The sequence below is a fragment of the Panthera onca genome, chromosome B1 (assembly GCF_046562875.1).
Source record: "Panthera onca isolate mPanOnc1 chromosome B1, mPanOnc1 haplotype 2, whole genome shotgun sequence".
NCBI lineage: Eukaryota > Metazoa > Chordata > Mammalia > Carnivora > Felidae > Panthera > Panthera onca.
Genome location: NC_138342.1, coordinates 2273497 through 2300833, shown reverse-complemented (window position 1 = coordinate 2300833; position 27337 = coordinate 2273497). Strand labels below are relative to the sequence as shown.

At 51.1% G+C, this 27337-nt stretch overlaps 1 protein-coding gene across 2 annotated transcripts in view; it reads right to left on the bottom strand.

The window, feature by feature from the left end:
* Positions 1-27337, bottom strand: part of HTT (huntingtin) — a 149749-nt gene that overhangs the window by 31593 nt on the left and 90819 nt on the right. For both annotated transcript variants that reach the window (XM_060655518.3, XM_060655519.3), the window contains 6 exons: positions 9710-9917; positions 4996-5137; positions 2280-2459; positions 1966-2142; positions 1627-1703; positions 192-330 (listed from right to left, as the gene is read on the bottom strand). In XM_060655518.3, coding sequence (XP_060511501.2) covers positions 192-330; positions 1627-1703; positions 1966-2142; positions 2280-2459; positions 4996-5137; positions 9710-9917 — 923 coding nt within the window. The remainder of the gene's footprint in view (positions 1-191; positions 331-1626; positions 1704-1965; positions 2143-2279; positions 2460-4995; positions 5138-9709; positions 9918-27337) is intronic.

Genomic DNA, 27337 nt, shown 5'->3' with positions numbered 1-27337 from the left:
CCACTGCCAGCAAGAAGCAGGACGGGCAGAGGGCCCTCGGGAGCCACGCCACGTTTCAGGACGCCCCGCTGCCTGAGCCGCCCCGCTGCACCCTCTGGATTTGCCAAAGGCTCACGGGAGCACGGAGTGCCCGGGCCCTGTGTGTCACACACACACACACACACACACACACACACGGGCCAGACACCTACTTTGTCTGGAATGACTGTCTCCAGTGCCAGGGGCCCATCCCCGTCCAGCGGGTGGGACGTGACTGGAGGAGAAGGGCCACGGGAGCCCGGTGCGGTGGCAAGACGAAGCCTGTCCAGCAGGGAGTACAGCCTCTGGTGTCTGGAATAGGACCACACGGGGGGTTAGAGCACAGCTTCACGGGTAAGAAGTAACGGCGGCTTCCTAAAGCAGGATGCGACACACGTGACCCGTTTTCTTCAGAGCTGCCTCAACAATGCTCAGACAGGTGGTGATGCAGCTTCAGGCTCTGGCTTATTTTTAACAGCACGGTTCATGCCCCACCAACGTTTTGCAGACATTTCATCTATACTCGAACATCGTAACAGGCAATACATGGTTCAACAGCTAATAAGAGCAGTCTTTACAAATGCAAAATAGATCATCTATTCTAAGACCCAAGTGCACAAAATCTCCCATTGATTCTCCCAACACGATAAAATTTATACCAATTTATGTTCACTTCATAGAAGAAGCACCTCACCCTGAACAAGATATGTATATAATCTTCCTCATCTGGTCTGAAATCTAAATCTAGAACCAAAAAATAATAGTTTGACCTTCCGCTATCTGCTAAGAGAGCAACGACTTCATGATGCAAATGACAGTATGACCGGCCCAGCAAACTGCACGTCCGTCCAAACCGTGTGCTGTCTACCTGGTTAGGCCCCTTCCCCAGGGAAGACACCGGCAACGATCCACAGCACAGGCATTCTGCCCCGTTCTCCCTCCCGCTCTCCCTCTCTGGCTCTCTCCCTGTCTCTCTCTCTGTCTCTGTCCCTCTTGCGCACACACACACACACACACACACACACACACACACGCACGCATGCGCTCACAGGCACACGCCTTCCCCCCTGTGGAGGGCAAAAGGTAAAATCTAAAGGTAAAACATTTTATTTATTTAGTTGAAGAAATCTTTAACAGATGTCAGGATTTCTGATAAGGCTTCTAAAAGACTATGCAACAAAATCAGGTGATAAATACCACACAGAGGTAACATTTTAACAAGACGCAAATATCATTGTTGCGCAACGAAAACTGGGTAACGTCTTTCAGACAGGCCCGCTCTTGCGCAGCAGTTGGGTTACACGCTGCGGTTTTGCGAAGATAAGGCGGGTAACCCTGTCCTCCGTCACAGCCTGGTGAACACGTACAACCTCTCAGGCAGCCAAGGAGACGCAGGCGTATCTGCTCCGACGGCAGACACAGTGCTGTCTGTTCATCTCCCTTTTTATAAAGTGAGTCCCATTCCGTGTCACTTAGGAAGGCCTTCTCTCAAGGCCCTTCTGCAGTAAACTCACCTACAAGGCACATCGACCTCTCGTCCTGAGCTTATCCCCTTACAGATCGAAGCCTTTATATCCAAAAGCAAGGAACGCCTGGTTGTCGCATTACCTCTGAGCCAGCCCGCTGCTCTGAAGGTATTCCTGGATTCTGGTTAGTTCCTCCACCGGCAACTGGGCCATGCTGCTCTGCAGTGGACAATAACACGTGAGCACGTAATGAATCCAAAGAACCTTGCGCTGATTTAAAAAGCAAAGAGTAACGTGTACAGTTTACGAGTAGAAAGTACAGGCAGCACTCGTGTCAGGCACACAAGGAATTTACACATCTTGTACACGTTTCCCTCAGAGGCCATGTGAAGACTACGCCTGTGGAGGAAAAAACCAGCCAACTGCTCTGCCTGCTCTGCTAACTTCTCAGTAAAAATCGGTCTCAGTGTCTTTCTAGTACCTGCAAATTTGCGGCCAAAAGCATCTCCACGCGGCGACAGGCAAGGGTGTCGACCATGTGAGCCAGCACTCGGAACGGGGTGCACAAAAGCTTGTCCACATACAGTGTTAACACGGCGCCCGACTGGCTGAGGTGGATCCCTTCCAAGCACTGAAGCGTCTTCTTCAGGGTGGTGGGCTGGAGGTGGGGAGAAGGAAAGCCGCAAGGGCACAGGATTTTGCCAACTGGAAACCAGCAGTTTCAAAGTTCCGACGGTACGTGTTTAAGGCAGAGAAAAAAACCGACTGGCAACAGTCGTCACTAGAGAGACTTACGGCCGAAAGGTTCTCACAACGAGACTGAATTGCCTGGATGAAGAGGCCGCTGGCGGCGGAGTTCCGGTGAACAGCACTAATGAAATCCTGCACGGGAGGCTCATGGGACAGATTGATCAGGTCCTGAATATGATTCACGATGAGCCACGTTAAGTGCTCTGAATCATGTAGGTTCTGACACTGAGGAAAAAAGACAGTGAAAGACTCGTTTCCAAGTAGACAAGCACAGAACGGATACTGATGCCACAGAAAAGGCCACAAGACGTAGGAAGGGGAAAATAAATTCCAAATTATGATCTTCACCGAAAATGTCCAGTGTCTGACCACCAATGATCATCAGGGGCGGAGCTCACTTCACAGACTCCGTTGCCTTCAACCCTACGATGTGGCCAAAGCTGTTGGATGTCAGACCCCGCCAGGGAAATGTGACACTCCAGCACAGCTCCGAGGGACACCGGCCAAGGGGTAGGGGGAGAGAGGAGCAAGGCCCAGGGCTACAGGGGTCAACGGGCGCCTGCCATGGACCAGTGACCCCAGGGCAGCGGGCACAGCAGGGCCGACATCGCCCTGCCCTCAGGTGACTGGACCGAGCCGTGATGCAGGAGACCAGGTGACAGACACTCCCATGCACGGCAGGCCCTGCTCTGTCCGGGCTTCCATCTGGCCCAACGAGAGTGAGAGTGTTCTCCGGTTCTCCTTCTCCAATCCTGTGACAGGTCACTGGAGAAAAAGGGCTCCCACAACTGTCACAGTTTTGACAGAACGCCTGAATCCAAAATATGAACAAATTCCACATGGACATTAAGGGGTGAAACTTAAGATTTGTAAGGAAATAAATATCCATCTTTACTTTTTTATTATTATTTTTTTAAGGTTTATTTATTTTTGAGAGAGAGAGAGAGAGAGAGAGAGAGACAGTGTGAGCAGGAGAGGGTCAGAGAGAGAGGCAGACACAGAATCCAAAGCAGGCTCCAGACTCTGAGTTGTCAGCACAGTGCCTGATGTGGGGCTCGAACTCACGAACGGTGACATCAGACCTGAGCCGAAGCCAGACACTTAACTGGCTGAGCCACTTCGGCGCCCCCCCCCCCTCCTTTTTCTTCCCCATCTTTAAATATGTATGTTGCTTTTTCATCTTAATTCATAATCCTCCTAGGCAGAAACTGTAAAATAAGAACAATTCTTTGACATGGTTACTGATTAATATTTTCTATGGGGGATAACTTGATAGCATTAGTTTATAAAATTTGTATTTTTCTTACATTTCTGTGAAAGCATTATATAATTATTTCTCAAAAGTAGAATAAGATAGAAAAACTATGTCAACGTAACAAATGTAAGTAAAGAAAGTGAGTAGCAATGAAAAATCTCTCTGATGACAACTAGTTCCTTGAAAGAGTCCCCTTCCTTTCCGACTGAGAATGTCATGCCCTCTGCTGTGTGAAAACAGCACGTGCATGGTGCCATGTTAGTGCCAAAGACGTGCACATGCTCTGTATTGGGAGAGAAAAAGCACCAAATTCCAGCCAAAATGCCACAACAGGTTTTTTGAGTAATGCAATTACAAGGAGATGGTATCTTCTTCTGTTTATTGGTTTTTGTTAATTTTCTTCTTTTTTCTTCATGTTTATTTTGAGAGAAAGTGTGCACAAGGGGGAGAGGAGCAGAGAAAGAGGGAGAGAGAATCCCAAGTAGGCTCCACGCTGTCAGCACAGATCCTGACAAGGTGCTCAATCCCATGAATCGTGAGAACGTGACCTGAGCCAAAATCAAGAGTCAGTCACTCAACTGAGACACCCAGGCACCCCTGGTTTTTATCAATTTTCTCTATGAAACATGTGACGCTCATTTGATGGCCAACAACTCCGCAAATGTTATCTTTTTGAAAAGGACGGCATATGGGGCACCCGGGTGGCTCAGTCGGCTAAGCATCCGACTCTTGGTTTCGGCTCAGGTCATCATCTCACGATTGGTGAGTTTGAGCCTCGCACTGGGCTTTGCGCTGACAGCGTGGAGCCTGCTTGGGATTTCTCTCTCCCTCTCTCTCTGCCCCTCCCCGACTCATGCTGTCTCTGTGTCTCTCAAAATCAATAAACTCAAAAACAAAATAATATCATAACGTAATATAAAAATAAAGTAAAATAAAAGATAAAATAAAATAAAATAAAACGGATGGCATTTAACCAGGAAATTTTTAACTTAAAAATTTTTTTTAACATTTATTTATTTTTGAAAGAGAGAGAGACAGAGTGTGAGCCGGGGAGGGGCAGAGAGAGAAGGGGACACAGAATCCGAAGCAGTTCCAGGCTCCGAGCTGTCAGCACAGGGCCCGACAAGGGGCTCGAACCCACGAACCGTGAGATCGTGACCTAAGCCGAACTCGGAGGCCCAACTGACTGAGCCCCCCAGGCGCCCCAGGAAGCGACTTTAAAATGAAGCAACGGGTCCCTAAGGCCCTTCCCACAGATGACGAACCTCGTAGGAGAGCCGCACTCAAAAGTCACACTCTCGGCTCGTTCCTATCACACAGGCAGGCCGACCAGGTGCCAGAGGCACGGGACCTGCAGACAAACCTTCCTTCCGCGACCAGCCGGAGCAGGACCCAACGCTCGCTGCGGTCCACGGTCCTGTGGTCTCCGAGCTGGTGGCTGGGTGGCAGGAGGTGGCTCCGCGGAAGCTGCCCCTGCCCCACCACACCCCTCGTTTCCCGACTTACGACATAATCGCAGAAGAGAATGAGAGCTCCCCGCCGCACTATTTCTCTGTTGCACATTCCGGGTTTACTGGCCGCGTCGGAGTCCCCCTCCTCTCCGGACATCTGGGGGCCGAGTGACTTCGTACTGGACAGACTACGTCTCCTGGAAGGAGCAACAGGCGTGCTGACGCCTCTGGGACGGCCACCCCCACCGCGTGTGTGACGTGCGCTCTTAGCCGCTGGCCTCTGAGCTACGGCAGCGCATGCGTGGAAAACGAAAGAAAGAAGAGGGTCTCACAGGCAAACCGCCAAATGCTTGACCTAAAGGCTAAGGCCGGCCCGAGGCTGCAGGCGGATGGGCACTCAGGCGCCGAGGCTCTCGGCCACCGCGCCGGACAAGGCAGCCGCCGTGGGGACCCCAGCGCCGGCACGCACACGAGCTGCCTACCGTGTTTCACGAGTCACCAGGGAAGCGCGCACTCACCGAGGCCCCGGCAGAGAGCAGGTCTGCAAAATTCACCCCCTCTAGGGAAGCCGGTCTTTTTCTTTCTCAGCCCAGGGGAATCACACACTCGGAACCCTCGATTCCGCCACAACCCTTCACACACTTGTTGCCACTCCCACAAACTTGCCCCGGCCTAAGTGTGAGGACAATCTCCTTCCCTCGGCGGCAAAGAGCTTAGTGGAGACAGAGGTCACACGAGGACGAGAACATTCTGGAATGTGTCAACTTTTCCTTTCACACTTCAGGATTTACAAGGGAACCGGTCTAAAATATTCTACAGGTTAGAAACCTGTTCAAACTGCAATTTGCCTTTTCTCACCTGGTGAATGGACGAGCCAGCTGTTGTCACCCAGACAAGGGAATAGTACCCGCTAATCCCAAGAACAAATCACGGTACATGCACGCCAGCGCCATAAAAGACCTTTAAATACAGTGCGCTAAGTGACAAAGCCAGACCGAAGAAGCGCGGACCGTGTGACTCCATCCAAATGGCACCGTGCAACGGGCTACACACAAGCACAGGGCATGGGCCAGTGGCAGGGTATGGGGGTGACCACGAAGGACGCAGGGAATCTTCTGAGGTGACAGCGCTGATCTGTATCGTGACTGTGGTGGCATTCACCTGACACTTGGTACAAGAGTGGGTTGTCCTGTATTGTAAGTCGTAGGTCAATTTAAAACCGACAAACAGAAACGTCTCCTCTTCTCAGCCCTCCTGCCAGCCCCAGAAAACAATTCCCAGATGCAGAGGTTTCTGACGTAACATCAGAGTAAACAAAGGCACACGCTACAGAAAAGGAGCGGGCGGTCTGAACAGGACATCCCAGAGTTGATGGAGACACTTAGCGGGTTAACTCCCACCAACACAAAAAGAGGCAAACACACGCCACACAAATACCACACACTCGCCGTACACAGACCGTACGCACACCACAAACACAACACACATAACCACGCATACACTGCCCCCGCCCACACACACACAAGCGCCTAACGCTAACGGAAAGAGACCGGCAAGGATCCAGCACGGCAGACCGGAGGAGCGCGACTCTTCCTGCACACCCAGCTGGTCGAAGGGGCCCTGTGGCCATGGCGGGTGCTCCACCTACTCAGCTCCCCAAAGCAAAAGGGACGCCTGCAGCCTCCGACAGTGACCGGCTCTCGAGGTTGCTCGGATTTTTCAAGCATTTAAGTCTACTGACTAAATCTGCTCTTGTCTTCTCTGGGGCCCCCGGTTGGCTCTGTTGTGGAGCATGTGACTCTTGGGTCTCGGGGTTGTGAGTCTGAGCCCCACGTTAGGGATACAGATTACTTAAAACAACAAATTTTTAAAAAAGGGAAGCGAAACACTGCGATTAATAACACCTCTGCAGTTTCCGTGCCTTAAATGCCATCGAGTGGCGAAGTCCACCTCCTCCACCGCCCTGGACAGCAAGTGGACAGGAGCCGTTACGGAAGTGGCACCCGTGGACCCCACGAGAAACACACACACAGGAGGCCAGCCTTGTGTGGAGGGCCTGGTCAGTGTCCTGAAGCAGAAGAGAGGAAAGGAGGAATGCAAGTGGGGAAGGAAGAAGCGGAAAGTCTCCACCTGGAGGTGACGTGTGTGTGTGCACAGAGAAGCCTCCCGGGGCCCCCGCGTGAGTCGGGCCAGGTCTCGGGACGTGAAGTCAGTACACAAAACCACTTGCATTTCCAGAAGCTGGCGGCACACCACGTAAAACAAAACACTTCTGAAAGCAGCACCTGACACACCATCCCAGATGAAGCGCAGAAACAATTCAGAAACACGCGTGACCCCTGTACGCCAGACACTAGGAGACAGGTGTGGCACACGAAGCACCTAACCCAGCAGAGAGAGAGGCCAAGTTCGAAGACGGGAAGACTGGATGCTGGACACGGGCTCTCCAGATCACTCTCCAGACCGGCTGCAAGCTCAGTCAAACCCCCACCGCTGGCTTGTCTGCACTCACAGCCGGATTCGAAGACATACAGGTGGAAATGCAAAGAACGTAAAAGAGCCAAAGCCATGCTGAACGTGAAGGGAAGCTGGGGGCGCGGCAGGGCGGCCGAGGGACGCAGTGGCGGTGCCGGGAGCGCGGAGTGACGGCCGTGAGCAGGGCCCAGAGGCAGGTCCGCACACCGGTGCCCACTGGGTTCTGAGGCAGGCGCCACGGGCACTCAACAGAGGCGGGACGGCCTTTTCCACACGCAACGCTGACCGAAGCACCCCGCACGTTTCGTCACACACAAATGTTAGCTCGTAGCGGTGAGCACCAACGCTATGGAAGTTCCAGAAGAAGCCACAGAAGACAATCTCGGTGCTCTTGGGGGAGGCACACATTTCTTGGGCTCTTGGGAAAAAGAATGAACCAGAATAACTGACAAACTTGATTTCATAGAATTTTAACATTTCTGCTCAAGCGAAGTCATGAAAATAAAACAGCAAACCACAGAACGAGGGAGACCTTTTACGTTACCTCTGACAAAGAGCTTACATCCAGAATATAGAAAATTGACAGCCCAGTAACAAGACAATAGACAGCCAAATCTTAAAAAACAGCAAACATCTGAATGTGTACTTTACAACAGAAGGTATACAAATGGCCAACAGGCACGTGAGAACACGACTGACTTTCTAAGTCATGAGAGAAACACGAATGAAAACTGTGATGACGCCGCCCTGCACCCGCTCCGAGGCCTAGAAGGGGAAGTGCCTGTAACGTCCCGGGTGGGGAGGATTTGGAGCCGTTCGAACTCACAGCCGCTTCCCACGTGTCTCCCTCTGGAGCAAACCTCCTGTGAGCCGTCCAGAGCCAGGCGGTCTCAAATGTCCCGACTTCCTAGATCTGTTTTCCTGAACTTTCACTCCGAAGACTTTCCAACCAACAGAAAAGCTGAAAGGTTAATTCAACGAGCAGTCACACACCCTTCACCTAGATTCAACCACCAGTATGTTGTCACCTTGTGTGCACACACACGTGCCCTCCACACACACGCCCTCACACACGTACGTGCTCTACGCACGCGCACAAACCCTACGGGCACACACACTCTACACACGCACACACGTGCACTCTACGCGTTCTCTACATGCACGCACAGTCCGGGTCTCTGGCACGAGCCCCCGGCGGCTCTCAGGCCCACTCCTCAGGGACTCAGGGCCTCGCCCGGCGTGTGCTCCGCGGACCAGAGCATCACTCCCCCCGGGAGCCTGGCGGAGGAGCAGAGTCCCAGGCCCCGCCAGTGACCTGGTGAACCAACCCTGGTTCTAATAAGCCTGCCAGCTGCCTGGTGTGTGCACTGAGGAAGCACCGACGCGGAAGACACTCATTCTCTGTCCCTGACTCTTACCGTCGGTCGTCATCGTGACAAACTTAACAATGTTCTCGAAGCCTTTCAAATGTTTCCAGTAGCCTGTCTTCCCCAACTAAACCGTAAGCACGCTGAGGGCCGGAAACGGGTGTTGTTGTTCCTTTGCGTCTTCCACAACACACAGCACGCAGCGGATAGTGAGTGACGCCTGCCAACACTGGATTTTCCAGCTGAAAGCAACGGTGCGGCCCAAATGGGACCCCAGGCCTCCCAGAGCTCAGCCTGTCCACACTGAGCAGAGAGGAGCCGACCCGGGCCCTGCAGCCCCTGCCATCTCTAATTTCTGGGGCTTTCTCTGCTCACCACGGGCTCTCGAGCCTTCCAGAAACACCACACTGAGGACCCAGCTTGGGGGATGGGTGGCAAAGCTTCATTCCCACGTGTGTGCAAATGCCCAGAAATCAAGGCTTACGCCTGAAAACTCTTTGCAAAAAGGGGGTCACCCCCAATCAGATACTTAGTAAGTCTTCTCGAATGATAAAAAATAGGGCATTTCCAAGTACTTCTGAAATGCTGCTCAGTAATTACTTCATTATCTAAGAATAACCAGAACCACATTTAACTTACAATGAAGTTAAGACATTGCAACACGTCTGGCTCTGGAACCAATTTAAGGACGAGAGCCCAGCAAGAGGGACACGGCATGACCAGAATGAACCACAAGAGGGACAGTGTCGAAGAACTTGTCAAAGAAACCACACTTAAAAAGCAGCAGCTATTGTAAATGCCTCTGGTCTGACCACGTTCCTCCCCACGAGAGGAAGACGGACAGAGAGCGGAATCTGCACAAAGCCTCACGGACACGGGGCCAGACCTCCTGCTGACCGCTGTCCCGGCCCACGGGGGCGGGCGTACCTGGGGGTCTGCTGCACCTCTGCCCACCAGCGGTGGTCGGTGTGGCTGACAAGCAGCAGGATCTGGCACCAGAGCAGCACGAGCGCCGGATGCGTGGGCACCATGGCGCGCACCTGCGCGTTCAGCTTGTCCAGGCCGTAGAAGCTGCTGTCGCTGCTGTCCACCGTGAGGAGTCTGGAGGCGGCTGCTGTGATCCTACGGAACATTCCTAGAAACAAGCCAAAAGTAGAACTGAGAGGGAAATGTCTCGGCGGCTCACTGGGGCCCGACGCTCTGTGGCCACAGGAAGACTTTACACAAAAGGTACACCCTCAGCTTTCTCCCGTACTTACACAAAGCATTTGGCACTTAGAAAACTGGGCTTTTGAAGCAAAACCCAGACATGCTGCTTATCTAACGGAGCAGCCACGGGAGCTGACGCCTTATTCGCCGGGCCTTCTCTTCCGCCCGTTAGCAAGTTCCCCAGGAGCCCCGTGCCAAGAGCCGCACCTGCGCTGTGACAGCGGACCCGGCTCCACTGAGGAGCAGGTGGCCCACACCGGGTGCCACAGGTTACTGCCCCTGGGACAGCAAGGCTACTCTGGTAGGAGCGGCAGGACCCTCGCGACACCCCACTCACAACGTAATAAACATCTCCTTGTTTGCAAAGAAGCCTCAAGAGCCCGTGGTGAGCAGAGAAAGCCCCAGAAATTAGAGATGGCAGGGGCTGGAGGGCCCAGGTCGGCTCCTCTCTGCTCAGTGTGGAAAGGCTGAGCTCTGGGAGGCCTGGGGTCCCATTTGGGCTGCACCACGGCAAGTGCCCACGCCAGACCCCAGCCCACGCTCCACAGACTGCTGAGAGCACAGGGCCAGCACGGGCCCTCCTGGGGCGGGGCCACCACGAAGCCAGCCACCTGCTCCGCTTGGGCACGTCAGCGGCACGCCCGGTGGCACTCTGCCCACAAGCCTGTCCACGGCATCGCCCTCAAGGCCTGGACAAATCCCCTCCGGGAATTAGCGATTTCATTCTGTCCCCTCCTTTAGACGGATACAAAGTCAGCTCAAGACGCCTCCCGTGCCATCTGCCCGGGCTCCACACGAGCTGGCCCTCGCCCCAAGGACCAGCAGACACGCACGCGCTGCAAGCCCAGCAGGAAGACCTAACACAGGTGGGGGCTGCCAACGGCTCCCTGCCTTCTGTATCTCGAGTCTCCTGGCGCCACGGCTGGGGAGTCAAAGTCTTATTTCCGGTTTAGGTTCTACAACATCCCAAGTGCAAAGGGGCCCTAACATGGGCAAACACAGACAGACTACGCTTTGTGTATTTGTTCCCTACTACTTTGTGACTGTTGCGCCTCTGACCTGAGGCAGAGAAAGAGAACTAACCAAAGCAGGGGAGTCACAGCACAGGACACCGGGCTGGCCTCCTGGGGCACCCAGGGAGCACGGCAGACATACTCAGAAGGTCAGTTCCAGCGAGACGTCCAGCGCTCGTCTTGTCCCCGGCTCCGTTTCCAGGGTTTTCTCTGGGTGCTGCGTGGACAGCATCACCCACCTCCGGCCCACTCAGCCCGGGCCCGGTCCTTCTCCGTGCCCTCCATTATTGCACGGGCTCCTTGAGGGCCAGTGGACACGAGGGAAGAGGCAGGCGCTGTCCTGAAGGAATAGGGGAGCCAGGCCGGAGAGCACAGGGAGTGACAGACCACGGAGGAGGGGGTTCACGGAACAGGGGCAGGAACCCACAGTCAGAGCTGTGTTCAGGTGCCCGGGATGCAGTGCAGGCTCTGGAATCAGACCACGGCTCCCCCACTTACCTGGCCCTGGCTGCACATCACCCGGGTCTCAGCTTTCTCATTTGCAAAATGGAATTGGGAGCAGCAGCTGCTCAGAGCATCAAACAGTAAAACCTGAGTGAAGGGCTCAGCAAGGCACGGGCCAGAACAAATGACCAGCAAGCAGGGCTGCTAGGAAGGTTCTCACGGCCTCTGGGGGCAGGGGGTTCGTCAGCAGAGAGGGCGAAGTGGACGGGAGAGCAGAGGAAGTCAGGCGGCTCGTTGGGGCGGGGAGGAGTCAGCAGCAACACTGAGGTCTGAGCATCTCCCACGGTGAGGACGGACCAAAGTGGCAAAAAGGAGCCAGAGTAAAGCAGCTATGCCAGGGGACGAGTTCAATTTTTATCCTAAGTGTGACGTGCTGGCAAGACACCAAGTCACACAGCTACGAGGAGGACGGACACGAGAGATCGAGGCAGTCAAGTCCGTGGGGCGACCCAGACTATGTAGACAATGATGAGTCATCTCTGCAGCAGTGACCAAGCCGGGTCACAAAGGAGACAGTCCTACTGAGAGTGAGGTGGGAGACAGAGACAGAGACAGGGAGTGTAAGAGAAACAGAGGAGGAGAGACAGAGATACCAGGAGAGAGAGAAGAGAGACCAAGGATAGGAACCAGGAACAAGAATACCCAAAGGAGAAAAGACTCCTCTTTGCTAAATGGTGTGAGGAAAACTGGCTATTCACAGATAAAGAAGAAAACTGGATCCCCACCTTATACCACTCACAAAAATGAACTCGAAATCAATTAGACTTAAATGTAGAACCTGAAACCGCAGAACTCCTAGAAGAAAACAGGGGAAAGCTTATCGACTTGGGTCTTGGCAACAATTTTTTGGACGTGCCGCCTAAACCACAAGCAACAAAATAAAAAATTAAACAGGTGCCGGGGTGTCTGGGTGGCTCAGTCAGTTGAGCGTCCGACTTCGGCTCAGGTCACGATCTCACGGTTCGTGAGTTCGGGCCCTGCGTCGGGCTCTGTGGTGGCAGCTCAGAGCCTGGAGCCTGTTTCAGATTCCGTGTCTCCCTCTCTCTCTGCTCCTCCCTGGCTCATGCTCTGTCTCTCTCTCCTTCAAAAATAAATAAAAAAATTTAAAAAAATAAAAAATAAAAATAAAAAAATTTAAAAATAAACAAACAGGTGAGACCACACCAAACCGAAAGCTTCTGCACAGCAAACGACCAACAAAATGAAAAGGCAACCTACAGAATTGAAGAAAATATGTGCAAACAACACATCTCGCAAGAGGCTAATGTCCAAAAAATATAAGGGACTAATACAACTCAATAGCAGACAACCGAAGAATCCGGTTAATAAGTGGGCAAGAGACCGACACAGGCATTTTTTCCCTAGACACACAGATGGCCAACAGGCGCATGAAGAGACGCTCCACGTCCGCCACGGTCAGGGAAACGGCAATCAAACCCACTACGAGCTCGCGCCTCCCCCCTGCTAGGACGGCTGCTACCAAAAAGGCAAGCGTTGGCGAGGATGTGGACAAAGGGGAGCCCTCGTGCAAACTGCTGCAGCCGCTGTGGAAAACAGCACAGATGTTCCTCCAGAAACTAAAAATGAAATGGCCACACGGTCCAGCGATCCCACCTCTGAGCATTTATCTGAAGGAAACAAAACCGCTATCTCGGAGGTACCTGCATCCCCACATTTACTGCAGTGTTACAACACCCAAGACGTGGAAACGACACCAGCATCCGTCAAGAGATGAAGGAGTAAAGAAGGTGTGGTACACAGACGCAGCGGTCATGAAAAAGGAGATCCTGTCATTTCTGACAACGTGGACGGATCCTGAGGGCGTTATGCTAAATGAATGAAGTAAGACAGACTGGGGCTCCCGGGGGGCTCGGTCGGTTGAGCACCTGACTCTGGATTTCGGCTCAGGTCACGATCCCAGGGTCACGGGATCAAGCCCTGCGTTAGGCTCCACGCTGAGTGTGGAGACTGCTTGGGATAGTCTCTCTCTCGCTCTCTCTGCCCCTCCCCCACTGGTGCTCGCTCTAAAATAAAAACAAATAAAATACAATGAAATAAGTCACAAATAAAGACTAAAACCACATGATCTCACTTACGCGTGGAATCTGAAATACCGAACTCAGATGCCAAGAACAGACTGGTGGCTGCCAGAGGCAGGGGTGAGGGTGGGAGAATCGGGCGAAGAGGGTCAAAAGCACAAATCCCCGTTATTCACCCCAAGCTGTAACGCACCACATGGGGTTCTAGTGTGGTGGACTTAAAAGTCGCTAAGAAAGCACATCTTGGGAAAATAAAGTGCGTAAGCGCGGGAAGTGATGGACGGTGTCAGAACTCACCGCGGCCATCACGCCACAGCGTCCTCGCACATCTAGTCAGTACGCTGCACCCGTCAGCAGGAAAGCGTTACGAAGTCACTTCCATCTCGGGAACGCTGGCGTGGGGGGAGACAGAAACCAGGAACACGTGCAGTTAAGAGGCTGGAAAGAAAGCGTCATGAAGGAAGGCGGGCGGCGGGGGATCCGTCCCGCAGACATAGGAGGAGCACACGAGGCCTCTGCGCGGACGCCCCCGGCCACACGGCTACAAGTGGAGAAACCAGAGCGAGAGCGCGAGAAGTGCGACGTTTACTGTGAAAAGCCGTGAAGTGAGTAGAGAGAGAGGACAGGGGAGGAAGCCACAGAACAAAGAAGGGGTCGGTTTGTATTTTGGTTCTTCTGTTTTTATTTTTTTTACGTTTATTTATTTTTTTGAGAGACACAGAGCCCAAGCGGGGGAGGGGCAGAGAGAGAAGGAGACAGAGAATCCGAAGCAGGCTCCAGGCTCCGAGCTGTCCGCACAGAGCCTGACGTGGGGCTCGAACTCCTGAACCGTGAGATCATGGCCTGAGGCGAAATCAGACGCTCAACTGACTGAGCCCCCCCCCCCCCCCAGGCGCCCCAGGGTCGGTCTGCTTTTAGCCAGAGGCGCGGTTCTCAGCACAGCCACAGGCAAGAAGAAAAGACAACACGTGTGTTACCACACGCTGCACGACGGGGACGGGCGAATGTGTGCGCGAGACTCGGGACACACAAGGGGCAGGAGTGAGAGGAGCAGAGGGAAGAGGAGATGGGAGGAAGGGACTGCAGGGCTGTGTCTCTTTTTCCGGAGATGAGCCGACCCGAGGGGAGGGTGGGACACACATGCACTGGTAAAAGCTCTAGAAAGCCCCCTGGTCTGTCTGGAGCCCTTGGCAGGTGGCCGATGGGGCTGCTGGTCCTGCCGTGACGCCCACCTCTGATGTTTGTCACCTGGGAAATGCCTGGTTTCCGTCTCTGTCAGGTGGCAGCCTGCGCCCCGAGGCCTGTCTCCCCTCCGGGAAGCAGTCCCCCACCGGGGCGAGCAAGCCCCTGTAAAGGGTGGGGGCTGCTGAGAGCTGCACCAGAGAAACACAGGAAAAAGGATGCAGCTCGCTTCCAGCCTAAGGCAGTCTTGTCTACCTTCCCTCTGCGCTTCCTCAGCCAGCAAGGCCAGGGTGCTGACCCTCACGAAGGTCAGGGGCCCGGGCTCCGGTCTCCACAGGGAGAAGAGCCCCCAGGGAGCAGGAACACAGCCCGTCCTGCACAGGCACACAGACGAGAACGGCCCTCTGCTGTGTGAGCCATGGAAATGCTGCTTGCTTGTTACAGCAGCTATGTGACCTCCACACAAGAGGAGTGCGAGTACCTGACCCGGGTTAGAAGATGCCCTGGGTGGGGCCTCCCTCCCCAGTCCCTAGCAGCGACCACTGGCAGAGACAGAGGGAAAGAAGGCCGGGCCCAGGGCACAATGTCCCGCGTGGCCGGGAGGCAAGGGAAGCCAGGTGGGCCTGAGGACCCGGGAGAAGGGCCAGGGCCTGGGGCCCGGCGACAGTGACAAAGGACTGAAGGGCACCCTGAGGCAGGAGGGCAGACAGAGGCTGTGCACAGAGCAGACCCCCCTTGTCCTGTCCTCTCGGAGCTGAAAGAGAGGTCTGTCCAGGAGCACTGCAGGCAGGGCTGGGGCAGGTGGGAGAAGCGGGCTTGGGAGGCAGGGGCTCCGCATTATTGGACCCCGAGGGTGGCGGGAAGTGTTATCAGCAACCCAGACAGAGGACAAAGGACCAGAAAACATGGCTGGGTTTTCCTTCTGGGTTTTACCATATGACCTTTCGGAGCCTCAACTCTCTCATCAGTAAAAAGGGGGATCTCACAGAGCCGCTCTAAGGACTGATGGGGCACCGCCTGTGAAAGGCAGCACCACCCCACCCGCACACACCGTCGTCCCGGCAGTGCGGCCACCGCAGGCCTTGACGCCGGCCCGAGTGAATCTGGATCAACGAGGAACCGTGTTCTCCCTCTTCACGTGCTCCTGCGTGCAGTGGAACACTGACCCTTCCAGAAGCACCAAGAGGGAGCTCTGCCAGCCTTCCTGCTCCGCCCACAAGGAGGGAAGCGAGCACGCGGTGCTCGCCTTCTGCCGGCCCCGGCCCTGCTTCCAGGAGGGTCTCTCAGCTGCTGCTGTCCTTGGCAGAGTGGGCATCTGGACCAGACTGTGGCGCGGAAGGGCACGCGATGTGGACTTGAATCCAACACAGTAAGCGGCTTGGACTTACTGTGGCCACAGGCCAGAGGGCTTCAACCCAGCCGCACCAGCAACACAGCGTCGTCACTCTCAGCCTGTGCCTTGTGTTCTGCCGCCTGCTTCTAACTGGCTCATCTCGGCAGAGAGGACAGGGTGTTAGATACCCAGGTTTGTAGAAGGAGGCCAAGTGTATTTCTTGGCTGTGTGTTAAAGTTGGTTTGAATATGAAATAGGCCAACGATTTTGGGATTCTTATCCCCTTCTCTAAGGGACTGGAGTAAGACAAAACCAGAGGTCAAGGCCATTATTCAGACTAGTTCCCATTTTGAGAAATAATACCTGAAATGGACAGATTTGAAGGTCTCAATTTTCAGTGGTGGAGTGGAACTCACTGCCTTTGTTTAATCAAAACATAAATAAAAATTACCAACTTTCTATGTGAAGTGCACCTTATTTATATAAAAGTGCAAGATTATTTATTTAAACTTCATCTCAGAACCAATGAAATACGGTGATTCTGTCCCCCAGTATCTTTAAAAGAAACGCAAAGTAAAAGAGATGGAGACAGAAATTTATATACACACAGACACCTTATTCGCAAATACTGAACCAACGAACAGCATCCAAGACAAGGCGGGAAAGTCCACGTGCCCGGCACCGAGTCCCAAGCTCTTCAGTAGAACACGCCGCGCCCCCCCCTCCCCCAACACCATGTCCTGATACAGCGGCCACTAGCCACATGGGGCTGTTCTAACTTAAGTCAATTAAACTTAAATAAAATTAAAAACAGCTCCTTAATCACACTAGCCACAATTCAAGTGCCCAAAAGCCACAAATGGCTGGAGGCAACTGTATCAGTGCAGACGGAATGTTCCCACGATGCAGGAAGCTCTACTGGACGGCCCCGCGGTGGACTGCTGAGGAAAGGAAGAGCGGGAAGGGAGAGCGGTGAGCTGGCATACACCCGGAATGGCACAGAACTCCACGTGACGTGCAGGACACAGGACGGGTCACTCTTACCCCAAGAGGGTCAGAAAGTAGCATTCGGAGATGAACTGCTGTCCTTCTGGTATCAGACCCAAACCGATCGGTGGCCAAATATCAAAATGACCAACATACTCAAAATAACCTATTCTTCATGTGGCATAATTATTTTCTTGACTTTAAACTTATTACAGTGCGTCAGCGAAGCATAAATCAAAAGATCTTCAAAACAAAAATTCTTTCAACGTTAGTAACGAGGAGGGTTTGAAACTCGAGTCCGCTGGATAATTGAATCCTGGCCGTGCCTCTGTCTGACGGCAACAGCAATTAAATGAAGCAGCCATGAAGACGCCGCCTTCTCCGCGACCCCGGCCCCCGCCTGCCTCCCCAGTGCCGCTGTGACCCTCGCCCCTGCGCTCCCAGCGGTCTTCGGGCCTTAGCCGAACAGAGCCTCTCGGAGACCCCATCCTCCCTCCTCACCCCAGCTTCGCCTACCGCCGCACTACCCGCGTCCCTCCCCAGAAACAGCCAGACTTGTGCTTCTCTGTGTACCGTCCTTCCCACTGCCCTGTGACAGCTACGCTGGCCTAGCTGACCGCCATGCACTCAGAGCGCAGCCTGGCCGGGCGGACTGGGCGCATCCCTGCCAAACGAAGGAAGGCTGAGAACGACAGCCATCTCTTGCTGTGAGGTATGTACTTGACACGCGTTTTAACTTGTACTAAAGCAGCACGTGCGCGACGTAAAACTCCAGTAACAGAGAGGGGCTCTGACCGTACGAGCGCCCTGCCCCGTCCTCTTCAGGCAACTACTTGTGTCTCCTGTCTCTAGCTCTCACGGTTGCCTCCAATATTCCACTCGACACGCTATATTGCTTGTGGCAGACCAACGACTGTTTGTCCGCGCCTCTGGCCTTCCCGTTAGGAAGTAATCCTCGCTCCCTCTCGATGAACACCGTCCTATCTGTCACCTGCCCGCGTTGGCCAGAGTGCCGGGGGCTCACGCACACTCACAGGACTCGTGCCAGGGCTGAAACCACAGGCGGCCAGGGGCTCTCCTTCCGGCCACGAGGAAGAAGCCCACCAGATGACAGAGGCAACACAGAAATCAGAGTCGAAGCGTGAAATAACTCAACGAGGCAAGAGAATTAGAACGCCCGAGGTGCTCGTTCCTAAAGACAACAGTGACCCCTGTACTTGCAGGAACTCAAGCCAGTAACTCCTTTTCTTGCTGTACTGTAGGAAAGAGTCCTGCCCCGGCAACTGAAACTGCCGATTAGTGGAGTCATGCTGAGTAGTGGTTACAGACTCTCTCCTATGAGAGATGAGATGTAGGTCACTCATGCTGTCTGTCAGTTTAAGTCATTAAGTTTTTAGTTCTCTTGCCTCCATGGCCTCTATTTTTTGTTGTGTCAACTGTATAATTTTTTTAAATGTTCACTTATTTTTGAGAAACAGAGAGAGAGAGACAGAATGAGTGGGGAAGGGGCAGAGAGAGGAAGAGAGAGAATCCCAAGCAGGTTCCATGCTGCCAGCACAAAGCCCAATGCAGGGCTCGAACTCACAAACCGTGAGATCATGACCTGAACCTACACCAAGAGTCAGATGCTCAAATGACTGTGGCACCCAGGCTCCCCTTGTTGTGTGGTAGGGTCCCCTCCCTAAGCAAAGAGAAAACACCTCAAGACAACCTGACTAGACATGTACGTGACAACATCCTTTACGACCTTGTAACATGAGACCAGCTAATCAGGCTACATGTTTATGTGTGACCATATATGGAAAACAAAGAAGTAAAAAAATATATATATATAAAAAACTACATCATGCGGTGTTCGGGGCTCAGTTCTTTGGATACGAACCTAACTGAGCGGTGCCGGCAGGAATAAAGTTGCTTCCTGGAAAGAAAAGCCTCGGTGTCACAACTCTCTGTGTGAGAATCCGGCTACATTACTTGGGGGCTCGTCTGGGATTCGGAGATGGTGCTTTTCCACCTCCTTTGCCACCGGGGACGCGAACCTTGGGGCGCCAGGGGAGGAGCCCTTGCCAGGCGCCAGCGGACCGCTTGATCCACAGCAGACTAGCCCTCCCAGCGCACCAGGGCGAGGACCCCACGTGCACCAACGGAACCCGTGAGGCCCAGGAACCAGCTCAGGGAGACTGAAGCGGGTTGGAGTCGCCGTGTGACTGTGTGTGGGGACTTGTCTCTCGTTCATTCCCTGGGTCAATGACTGTGACAATCAGAGCCAACTGTCTCTGGCTATTCTACCTCAGAACGGGGACTGTAAGGAATATTCCCAAGCAGCTGCCAAAACTCCTTTCGCTTCGGGGAAATTCCCCGTCTTCTCCGGACGGACATGCACTGCCTAATCCCACTGGTGGAGAACAAAACAAAAGAATCCTAGAGTCTGTCCCTGTCTGAGCTGACAAGAAGTAAAACTGGGAATTCTCTTTCTCTGCCTTCTGCTGGCACCTCCTCTCTTCTGCCTCCCCCCGCCACCCAACCGCTCCACCTGGGGCTCGGCCTGCAGAACTGGCTGCTTGAGCATCATCAGCCCCTCCTCGCACGCCAGAGGTCGGGAGCGGAAGACCACCGAAGCCAGAGTTCCCCACTGGTGCCCCAGGCAAAAACAGACAGTGGGGAACAAATTAACTCTTAAATGGACACAGATGGAACATATCTGGCATTTAAATGGATTTAAGTTTGTTGGTTTACAATAGACATATCTTTAGAGTTATCAGCATTAAATACACAAAACTTTTTCCTTCCTAAGGTTTTCTAAAGGTCAAATAATCTGCCATCTCTGTTGCAATTTGTCAGCAAAAAGGTGACTTAAAATGATGGTTAATTTTGTCTGTCTCAAAGTTTTCATGGGTAAATGTTAAGATAGCTTTCAAAGTCCTTGGTAACCTAAAACGTTGAAGTTTTGCTTCCATGATAAATTAAGATTAAATTAATTACATATCTCACGAGATAAGAGGCTAAAGCACTAATGACTAGATGTAGGTTTGTGCTTCTGACTTGTTGCAGAGAAACTAAGGACATTTGGATCTGTGGGAAAACATCCTTTATGCTTAGTGGATTCATAAGTTTGCCATCTAAAAAATTCTGATATAACAAGAGTTCACAACCGATTACTAGTTTTCACTGGAGACTAAGGCTTCTAAGAGTTAAAAATCTGCTAAATGTAGTTAAAACTGATAAAAATAAGAAAAGCCAACTCTGTATGTGAAAAAGTAGGAGATACAGGGGCGCCTGGGTGGCTCAGTCAGTTAAGCATCTGACTTCAGCTCAGGTCATGATCTCACAGTCCGTGAGTTCGAGCCCCGCATCGGGCTCTGTGCTGAAAGCTTAGAGCCTGGAGCCTGCTTCAGATTCTGCGTCTCCCTCTCTCTGACCCTCCCCCGTTCATGCTCTTTCTCTGTCTCAAAAATAAATAAATATTTTAAAACATTAAAAAAAAAAAAGTAGGAGATATAAAAAAAGTTATAAAAAATCAAAAAAAATATTTTTGTTACAGGTAAGAGAAAGCAATTTTGTCCTAAATGAGACTGGTTATTTGGAGAAGAATGGCTAGGGACAAAATCTAATACAAAGACAAGTCGTAGAAGGTTTGTGAAGGGAAATCTTTAAAAAGAAATTTTACGTGTGGCCAAGACGGACTCAGGTTAAAATAAAAGGATTTTAAAAGTGTGCTGGGTTAAGATTAAAATTCCTCCTCCTTTGATCCAGAAGCTGAGAAGGTGATGGCAGCACCCTCGGTGCCGGCCTCCAAATCCTCCACATTTGTGCTGTTCCTGTTCGGCAGAGGACTGGGTGCCTCTGCCACCTCCCTAGGAGGGAGGGAGGATGTACGAAGGGCTTTCACTAAGATACATGGGAGCCATTTTACTACACCCGGCCCACTGTATGCCAAAGAGGGATGTCCACATAGCTGAAACCTATTTATGTGGGTATTGTTGAGAAAGGCAGGGAAATAGGCCTGGGCTGTGGCCCTTTAACCCCCTGCCTCAACAGCCAATAATCAATATGTAAGTTACCGCTGGGCCAAAATAAAACTAGCGCATCCTACGAGAGCCACGAAAAGTCTTGCTTGGTCACAGTCCATACCCCCAAGATCCTGCAGGCGGGAAACGGAGGGGTAAGGAAAAACCAGGAAAGACCAAGCCGGCTCTCAGACCTGGGGTCAAGCATGGGTTAAGAATGACTACTCCCGGCACCTCGCACGATCGACAGGGCTTCTGGCTGCCAGTCGCGCAGCCAGCCAAAACATGGGGCCAGGAGATGAGGTTTCTCTGGCCAGCTGTAGAAAACTGGGATGAGGGACAACTTTCTTCCTTTTTCCTATAGGTGGGTAATTCCCCAACCAAGGCATTACTAAGCAACATAAGGTGGATCCTAGTTTACTGGCAAAACCCTTCCTAAAGTCCAGCAATCAGGAGGGGACACAATTAAGGGCCCCTTACCTGTACCCAACACAGACCTAGACAAGGAGGGAGGGAAGTCTCCCACCTCAACCTCCTCCTCCTCCTCGGATCCTCAATTTCTTTATATACGTATATAAAAAAACACAATTCTGCTCCCTGCTACCCACCTTATCCAGGACCTCCCCGTAACGTAACAGCCATGTTTCCCCTACAAAGAGCTAGAATGCCAGAAGAAAAAACCTTTACATTACAAGGTTTAAGACAGATAAAAGGAGATCCAGGTAAATTTTCTGATCGGATAAGCATACAGAGACTTTTCAAAATATTACGTTTGTTTTTGAGTTGACCTAGAAAGATACAATGCTTTTGTTAAATCAGACCCTTAATGAGATGGATGTTTTGAAAAAAAATTAAGGAAATCTAAGACTTAGCCCTTAAATTATGCTAAAATTAGCCAGTATTTTGCAAACACAAAATGAGAGCCCGATGGCCTTCTTGGAGAGGTTGAGGGAGGCTCTCACTAAATATATGGCTATCTCCCCTGACACCTGTAAGGCTGAGATGATTTTAAAGGACAAATTTGTCACTCAATCAGCCCTAGATATTCAGAAAAAATGCAAAAATTGGCTGTTGGCCTTGAAGGGACCCTGGAGGAGCTCTTACAAGCTGCCAAGCGGATATATTACAACCAAGATCAAGAGAAAAATAAGAATAAAAAACAAAACAAGACAAACAAACAAAAACAGAAAAGGAGGCTTAAAAAAAAAACTCTGAGGCCTTAGTTGTGGCCTTACGTACTATGTCAGACCGGACATCCCGAGGTCCTGGTACCAAGTGCCATTTATATGGCCATTTGGAGCACTAAAATGAGAATGTCCTCCGAGGGGACAACCAAAATGAAAATCCCATAAGCCACGCCCCTTATGTGGAGACAATCACTGGAAATCTGAATGCCCTCGGGGACCTCTCTCTGTGAGGGCTCAGATAACCAATGTCCCTGGGAGGGACTGACCAGGGCCTGGGGATCTTCATGGTGGCTCCCCAAAACCAACTGTCCATCAGAAACCCAGAGCCTCAGGTAACTCTAAATATAGAAAGAAAACTGTTTGATTTCCTTCTTGACACCAGGACTACCTTTTCTGTCGTCCTTTCCACTCCAGGCCAACCATCCAAACACAGCGGGACAATTAGAGGCTTCTCCAGAAAACTTCTAACTAAATTTTTCTCTCAGTCCCTGGGGGGTATATGGGGAAACTTGATTTTTTCTCATTCTTTCCTGATAACGCCAGAGAGCCTTGCTCCCTTGCTAGAAAGAGACATTATAACTAAATTAGAGACTATGGTGCTACCAACTCCAGGACAGATAAACAATTAGGTGAGTTGTGGAAATTACTGGATATTGTAGGTTGTAGATACCAGGGTTCAGGAAAACAGTTTGCCGGCTATATCAATGAGTAAGGGAGACTCAATCCCACCTACTCGCCCCTCCAAAAAAACTGGGGTCTGACTCCTAGACACTCTCTCCGGCCCTTGGGATGGTTACAAACAGAGCAGGGCAATCACTATTACCAAGCTCACCGAGCTAAAAGATGATTAAAACACAGCATCAGGCCTTTCATTTAGGGAGGGACAAAACTTATCAAATGGCCCAAAGGAGGTTTACTGAAAAAAATCTGTCAAGGACAGTTCTGCAAATGGTATCAGCCTGTGAAGTGTGGCTTAGAAACAATCCTTTCAACCACAAACTTGCTCTCCCAGGCAGTCAAGGAACTGGAGGCCATCCAGGAAAGACTAACAATTAGGTTTCATTCCTATGCCAAGGTCAAAGCAATTCCAACATCTGTTGGTATGGATTGATACTTTTACTAATGAGTAAAGACCTTCTTCTGCAAGACAAAAAAGACACAAAAAGTAATAAAAGTTCTGTTTTCTAGAGTAATACCCAGGTTTGGCTTGCCTAAACTTTTGCAAATTAATAATGGTAAATGGCTGCTTTGACTCTTTCTTTGGTAGAACTCCTGGCTCTTGAAAAAGTTTTATACCTCAAAATAAAGCAGACTGTCTGCTTATACTCAGCAAAACTTTAAATAAGTCCTCACAAGCATTAGATGCTTAAAAAAAATTTTTTTTTAAATTAAATTAGGACCAAACTCTTGGAAATACAGCCACCATTGATTACTTTTACTGCGCTCCTGCTTCTCTATCACCTAGGTTATGAAAGATTCCCCGACATACGTTGTTTACAAAGTCAGGGTCTCTCCTAGATTGTTTGACAGGTTTGAAAACTGTAGACGTTATCTTAAGATGCCATCTTGTTGGTCAGTATAATCTTTACCCTGGGTTTTCCTCTTTGTGTCTGCTAGTGTTTATGCCGCCTCATGCCTGCCAGCCTTCCTGTAAGACCATGCTGTGGGCCACTGAACTGACCCTTGGGTAGACTCTAACTGCTGTACCCCTACACTGTCCCTTACCAGCTTGAAGAAGCCAGAGTGCTCACCGACCCTGCTCTCTAACAGCAGTTACAGGCCCTGTTCCAGCGGAGAAATAAATAGGGAAAGGGTTAACGTTAGGCAGGGAGAGAGAAGGGACCTTCAGGGAGGCAGACTGCAGCTGCAGGCGGGAGGCTGAAGGAGCAGATGGGGTTCTCCCCTTACGAAATCCTGTATGGGCACCCTCCCCCATTATCAAGGGCATCAGGGGGCATCTAAATGAGATAAACAATCTAACCGTAAGACAACAGATGTGGACCATTGGCTCTACCCTAACCACTTTACACCATCGGGTCGGGGAGCGATTACCTGTGAGCTGACCGCAGACGCTCACCCCTTTAAGCCAGGAGATACAATATGGATAAAGGAGTGGAAGGGCCAACCCCTAAAATCCCTCTGGAGGGTCCCATTCACTGTCATTGTGTCCGCCCCTACTGCAGTAAAGGTAGCTGACGTGGGCCCCTGGATTCACTACAGCAGAGTGAAGCCAGCGTCTCGAAACTGGGAATGCCTTCCTGATCCATCAGTGCTATGCAAGCCGACCATACGGAAGGAGCAGTCGGCAACTCCAGAGCCTCCGGGAGACTGCGGCCCTGCTTCAGCCACTCCAGGAGCTGACTGATCTACGCACGGCGGAAGCCTGAGGAATCGACGGTCCGATGCAACAACAGACTGTCCTTCTTTTCTGCGTGTTTCCTTGCCGCGAGGCACGGCCACGCCTTGTTTCTCACTAGTACTGAGATTCTTTTCTACTCGCTGCCGCCGAAGTGGCTGCGGAAGCCCCAGCTGGCTGGAAACGTGGGGAGAGGTTTCTGTTAACACTCGCCGTCCTTTTGTGGACAGGGTACCGACACGGGAAAACAATGGTGATAAGAGACTAGAAAATCAGATCCCCACAGACCTTATAGTAAAACAAAATATCCCAGTCCTACTACCGGGGTTTGGCTTCTCAAAAGCTCAATTATTGGAAAAAAACTGTCTTGCCTAGTGGGAAAAAAGTTCATCGTCATCTCTGTTAAAAACTTAACATGCCTCGGGGCGCCTGGGTGGCTCGGTCGGTTAAGCGTCCGACTTCAGCTCAGGTCATGATCTCACGGTCCGTGAGTTCGAGCCCCGCGTCGGGCTCTGTGCTGACAGCTCAGAGCCTGGAGCCTGTTTCGGATTCTGTGTCTCCCTCTCTCTCTGCCCCTCCCCTGTTCATGCTCTGTCTCTGTCTCAAAAATAAATAAATGTTAAAAAAAAAAAAAAAAAAACTTAACATGCCTAGGCCAAAGATTTTATAATTCAACTGCCCAAAAAACTCAATGGTGGGGGACCCCAGATCACCTTGAACCAGATCCCCACCCCTTATCTAACTTCCTCATCTCTGAGAGGCCGGAGACCATGTCAACGCAGCCATCAAATGGCGGGTCCAGGTGGACTACACTAGATACGTGGAAGGACAGCCTACATAGTACTTCCCTCAGGCTGGTCAGGGTCATGTGTGCTGGAAACTCTTCGTCCATCTTTCTTCCTGCTCCCACTTACCAGAGGGAGACATCAGGGAGTCCAAGTGCGTGGCAACAGGGAAACAAAGGAAGCGGCGTGCCTTACACCTTGACAACCAAAAAAATGAGGGCCTCCTGAGCCTATAATCCGATATCATGGCCCTGCCACCTGGGCAGAAGATGCGTCCTGGGGTTACCACGCTCCCATTTACACGCTAAACCGCATAATCAGACTACAAGCAGTTAACCAATAAAACCGCCAGAGCTCTAAACTTACTTGCCGAACAAGAAACCAAAATGGGCCATGCTATCAAAATCGCTTGGTCTTAGATTACCTACTTCCTTCTGAGAAAAAAGTTTGTAAAACGTTTAACCTAAGCAACTGCCGCCTACACGTAGATAATGAGAAAAAAGTCATAAAAGAAATCACAAATCAAATAAAAAGGATTGCTCGTGTCCCTGCTCAGACCTGGAACGGTTAAAACCCCAGGGAGTTATTTGGGGAATGGTTTTCAACTTTCAGGGGATTCAGAACTCTCATAGAAATTATCCTCCTAATTCTGAGAGGTTGCTTAAGCCTACCCTGCTTAGCTCCCCTGGTTGTACGGTCTGCCTCCAGTCTCATTGAGGCCATAATTCAAAAAAAAAAAAAAAAAGACGGCCACTCGTGTTAACGATGTTATGAAAATATAAACCTCCAAACCAAGATGATGCTCCTTGACCCAAAATAGAGGGATCCAAGCACCAAAGGGGGGAATATGGTAGGGCCCCTCCCTAAAGAAAGAAAAAAGACCTCAAGGCAACCTGACTATACGCCTACGTGACCAACATCCCTCACGACCTTGTAACATGAGACCGCTTAATCAGACCCCATGTTTATGTGTTACCACATATGGGAGATAAAGAAGTAAAAAATATATAAAAAACTATGCCACGTGGCATTCGGGACTCAATTCTTTGGGTGCAAACTCAACTGAGCGGTGCCAGCAGGAATAAAGTTGCTTCCTGAAGGGAAAAAAAAGCCTCACTGTCACGACTCTGCGAGAATCCTGCTACAGTTGGGCCAACTTTAGACATGACTATATAACCCCAACAATGTGAGAGGAGATTAGTGACCCTTCCATCCCTCCACCTCGTCCTTCCACTCCCAAATTAAGTTAGTTTCCCTTTTATTTTTCTCAGAAATAAAAACATTTTCATTCTGTTCTGAAACTACAGTTAAGTAAGTTTTCAATGTTTTACTCATACATTGACTATAAAACTGAAAACTGAGGAAACCAATTTGACAATAAATTTCATATTAAAAAAAAAAAAAAAACCTGAAAACTGAAACAGCATTTATATTATGATTGATTATGTGAATATAGCTCCCAACAAAGCCAAGAAACCTAAAAGGATGACATTTCTTTTTATAGGTCCTTGGTCATGTTACTTATGTTTCCTAGACATTACAATTGCTTCTTGTTTTTCCTGCTAAGAGAAGAAAGAGATGGCGGTACCCTGTAACTCGAGTGTTCCAGCTTCCCACTCATTCAATCTAAATCAAGGCATTCTTCGTGAAAACACCCATTTTCTCTTGGAGCATGCCTACTGTCCTACTATGGATCGGCTGCTTCCTCTGCAAACTGCATGGCTGTCATCTTGTGACTTCTCTCTTGGGGTCATTGTCCTTTTTACTTCACAATCGTATGTAAAGGTACAAAAAGATCTCGGGCCTCCAAATTTTTAAAAGAGGAGGAAGCCCTCTGGTTTGTTTTTTTCAACAACCAAACACCTTCCAGTGCACAGTGAGCAGGGCAGAACTTGTACCGGGCAGCCAAGTTCCTGCCCCCGAGAGTGCCCGGCGCAGGACAGGGACCGCACG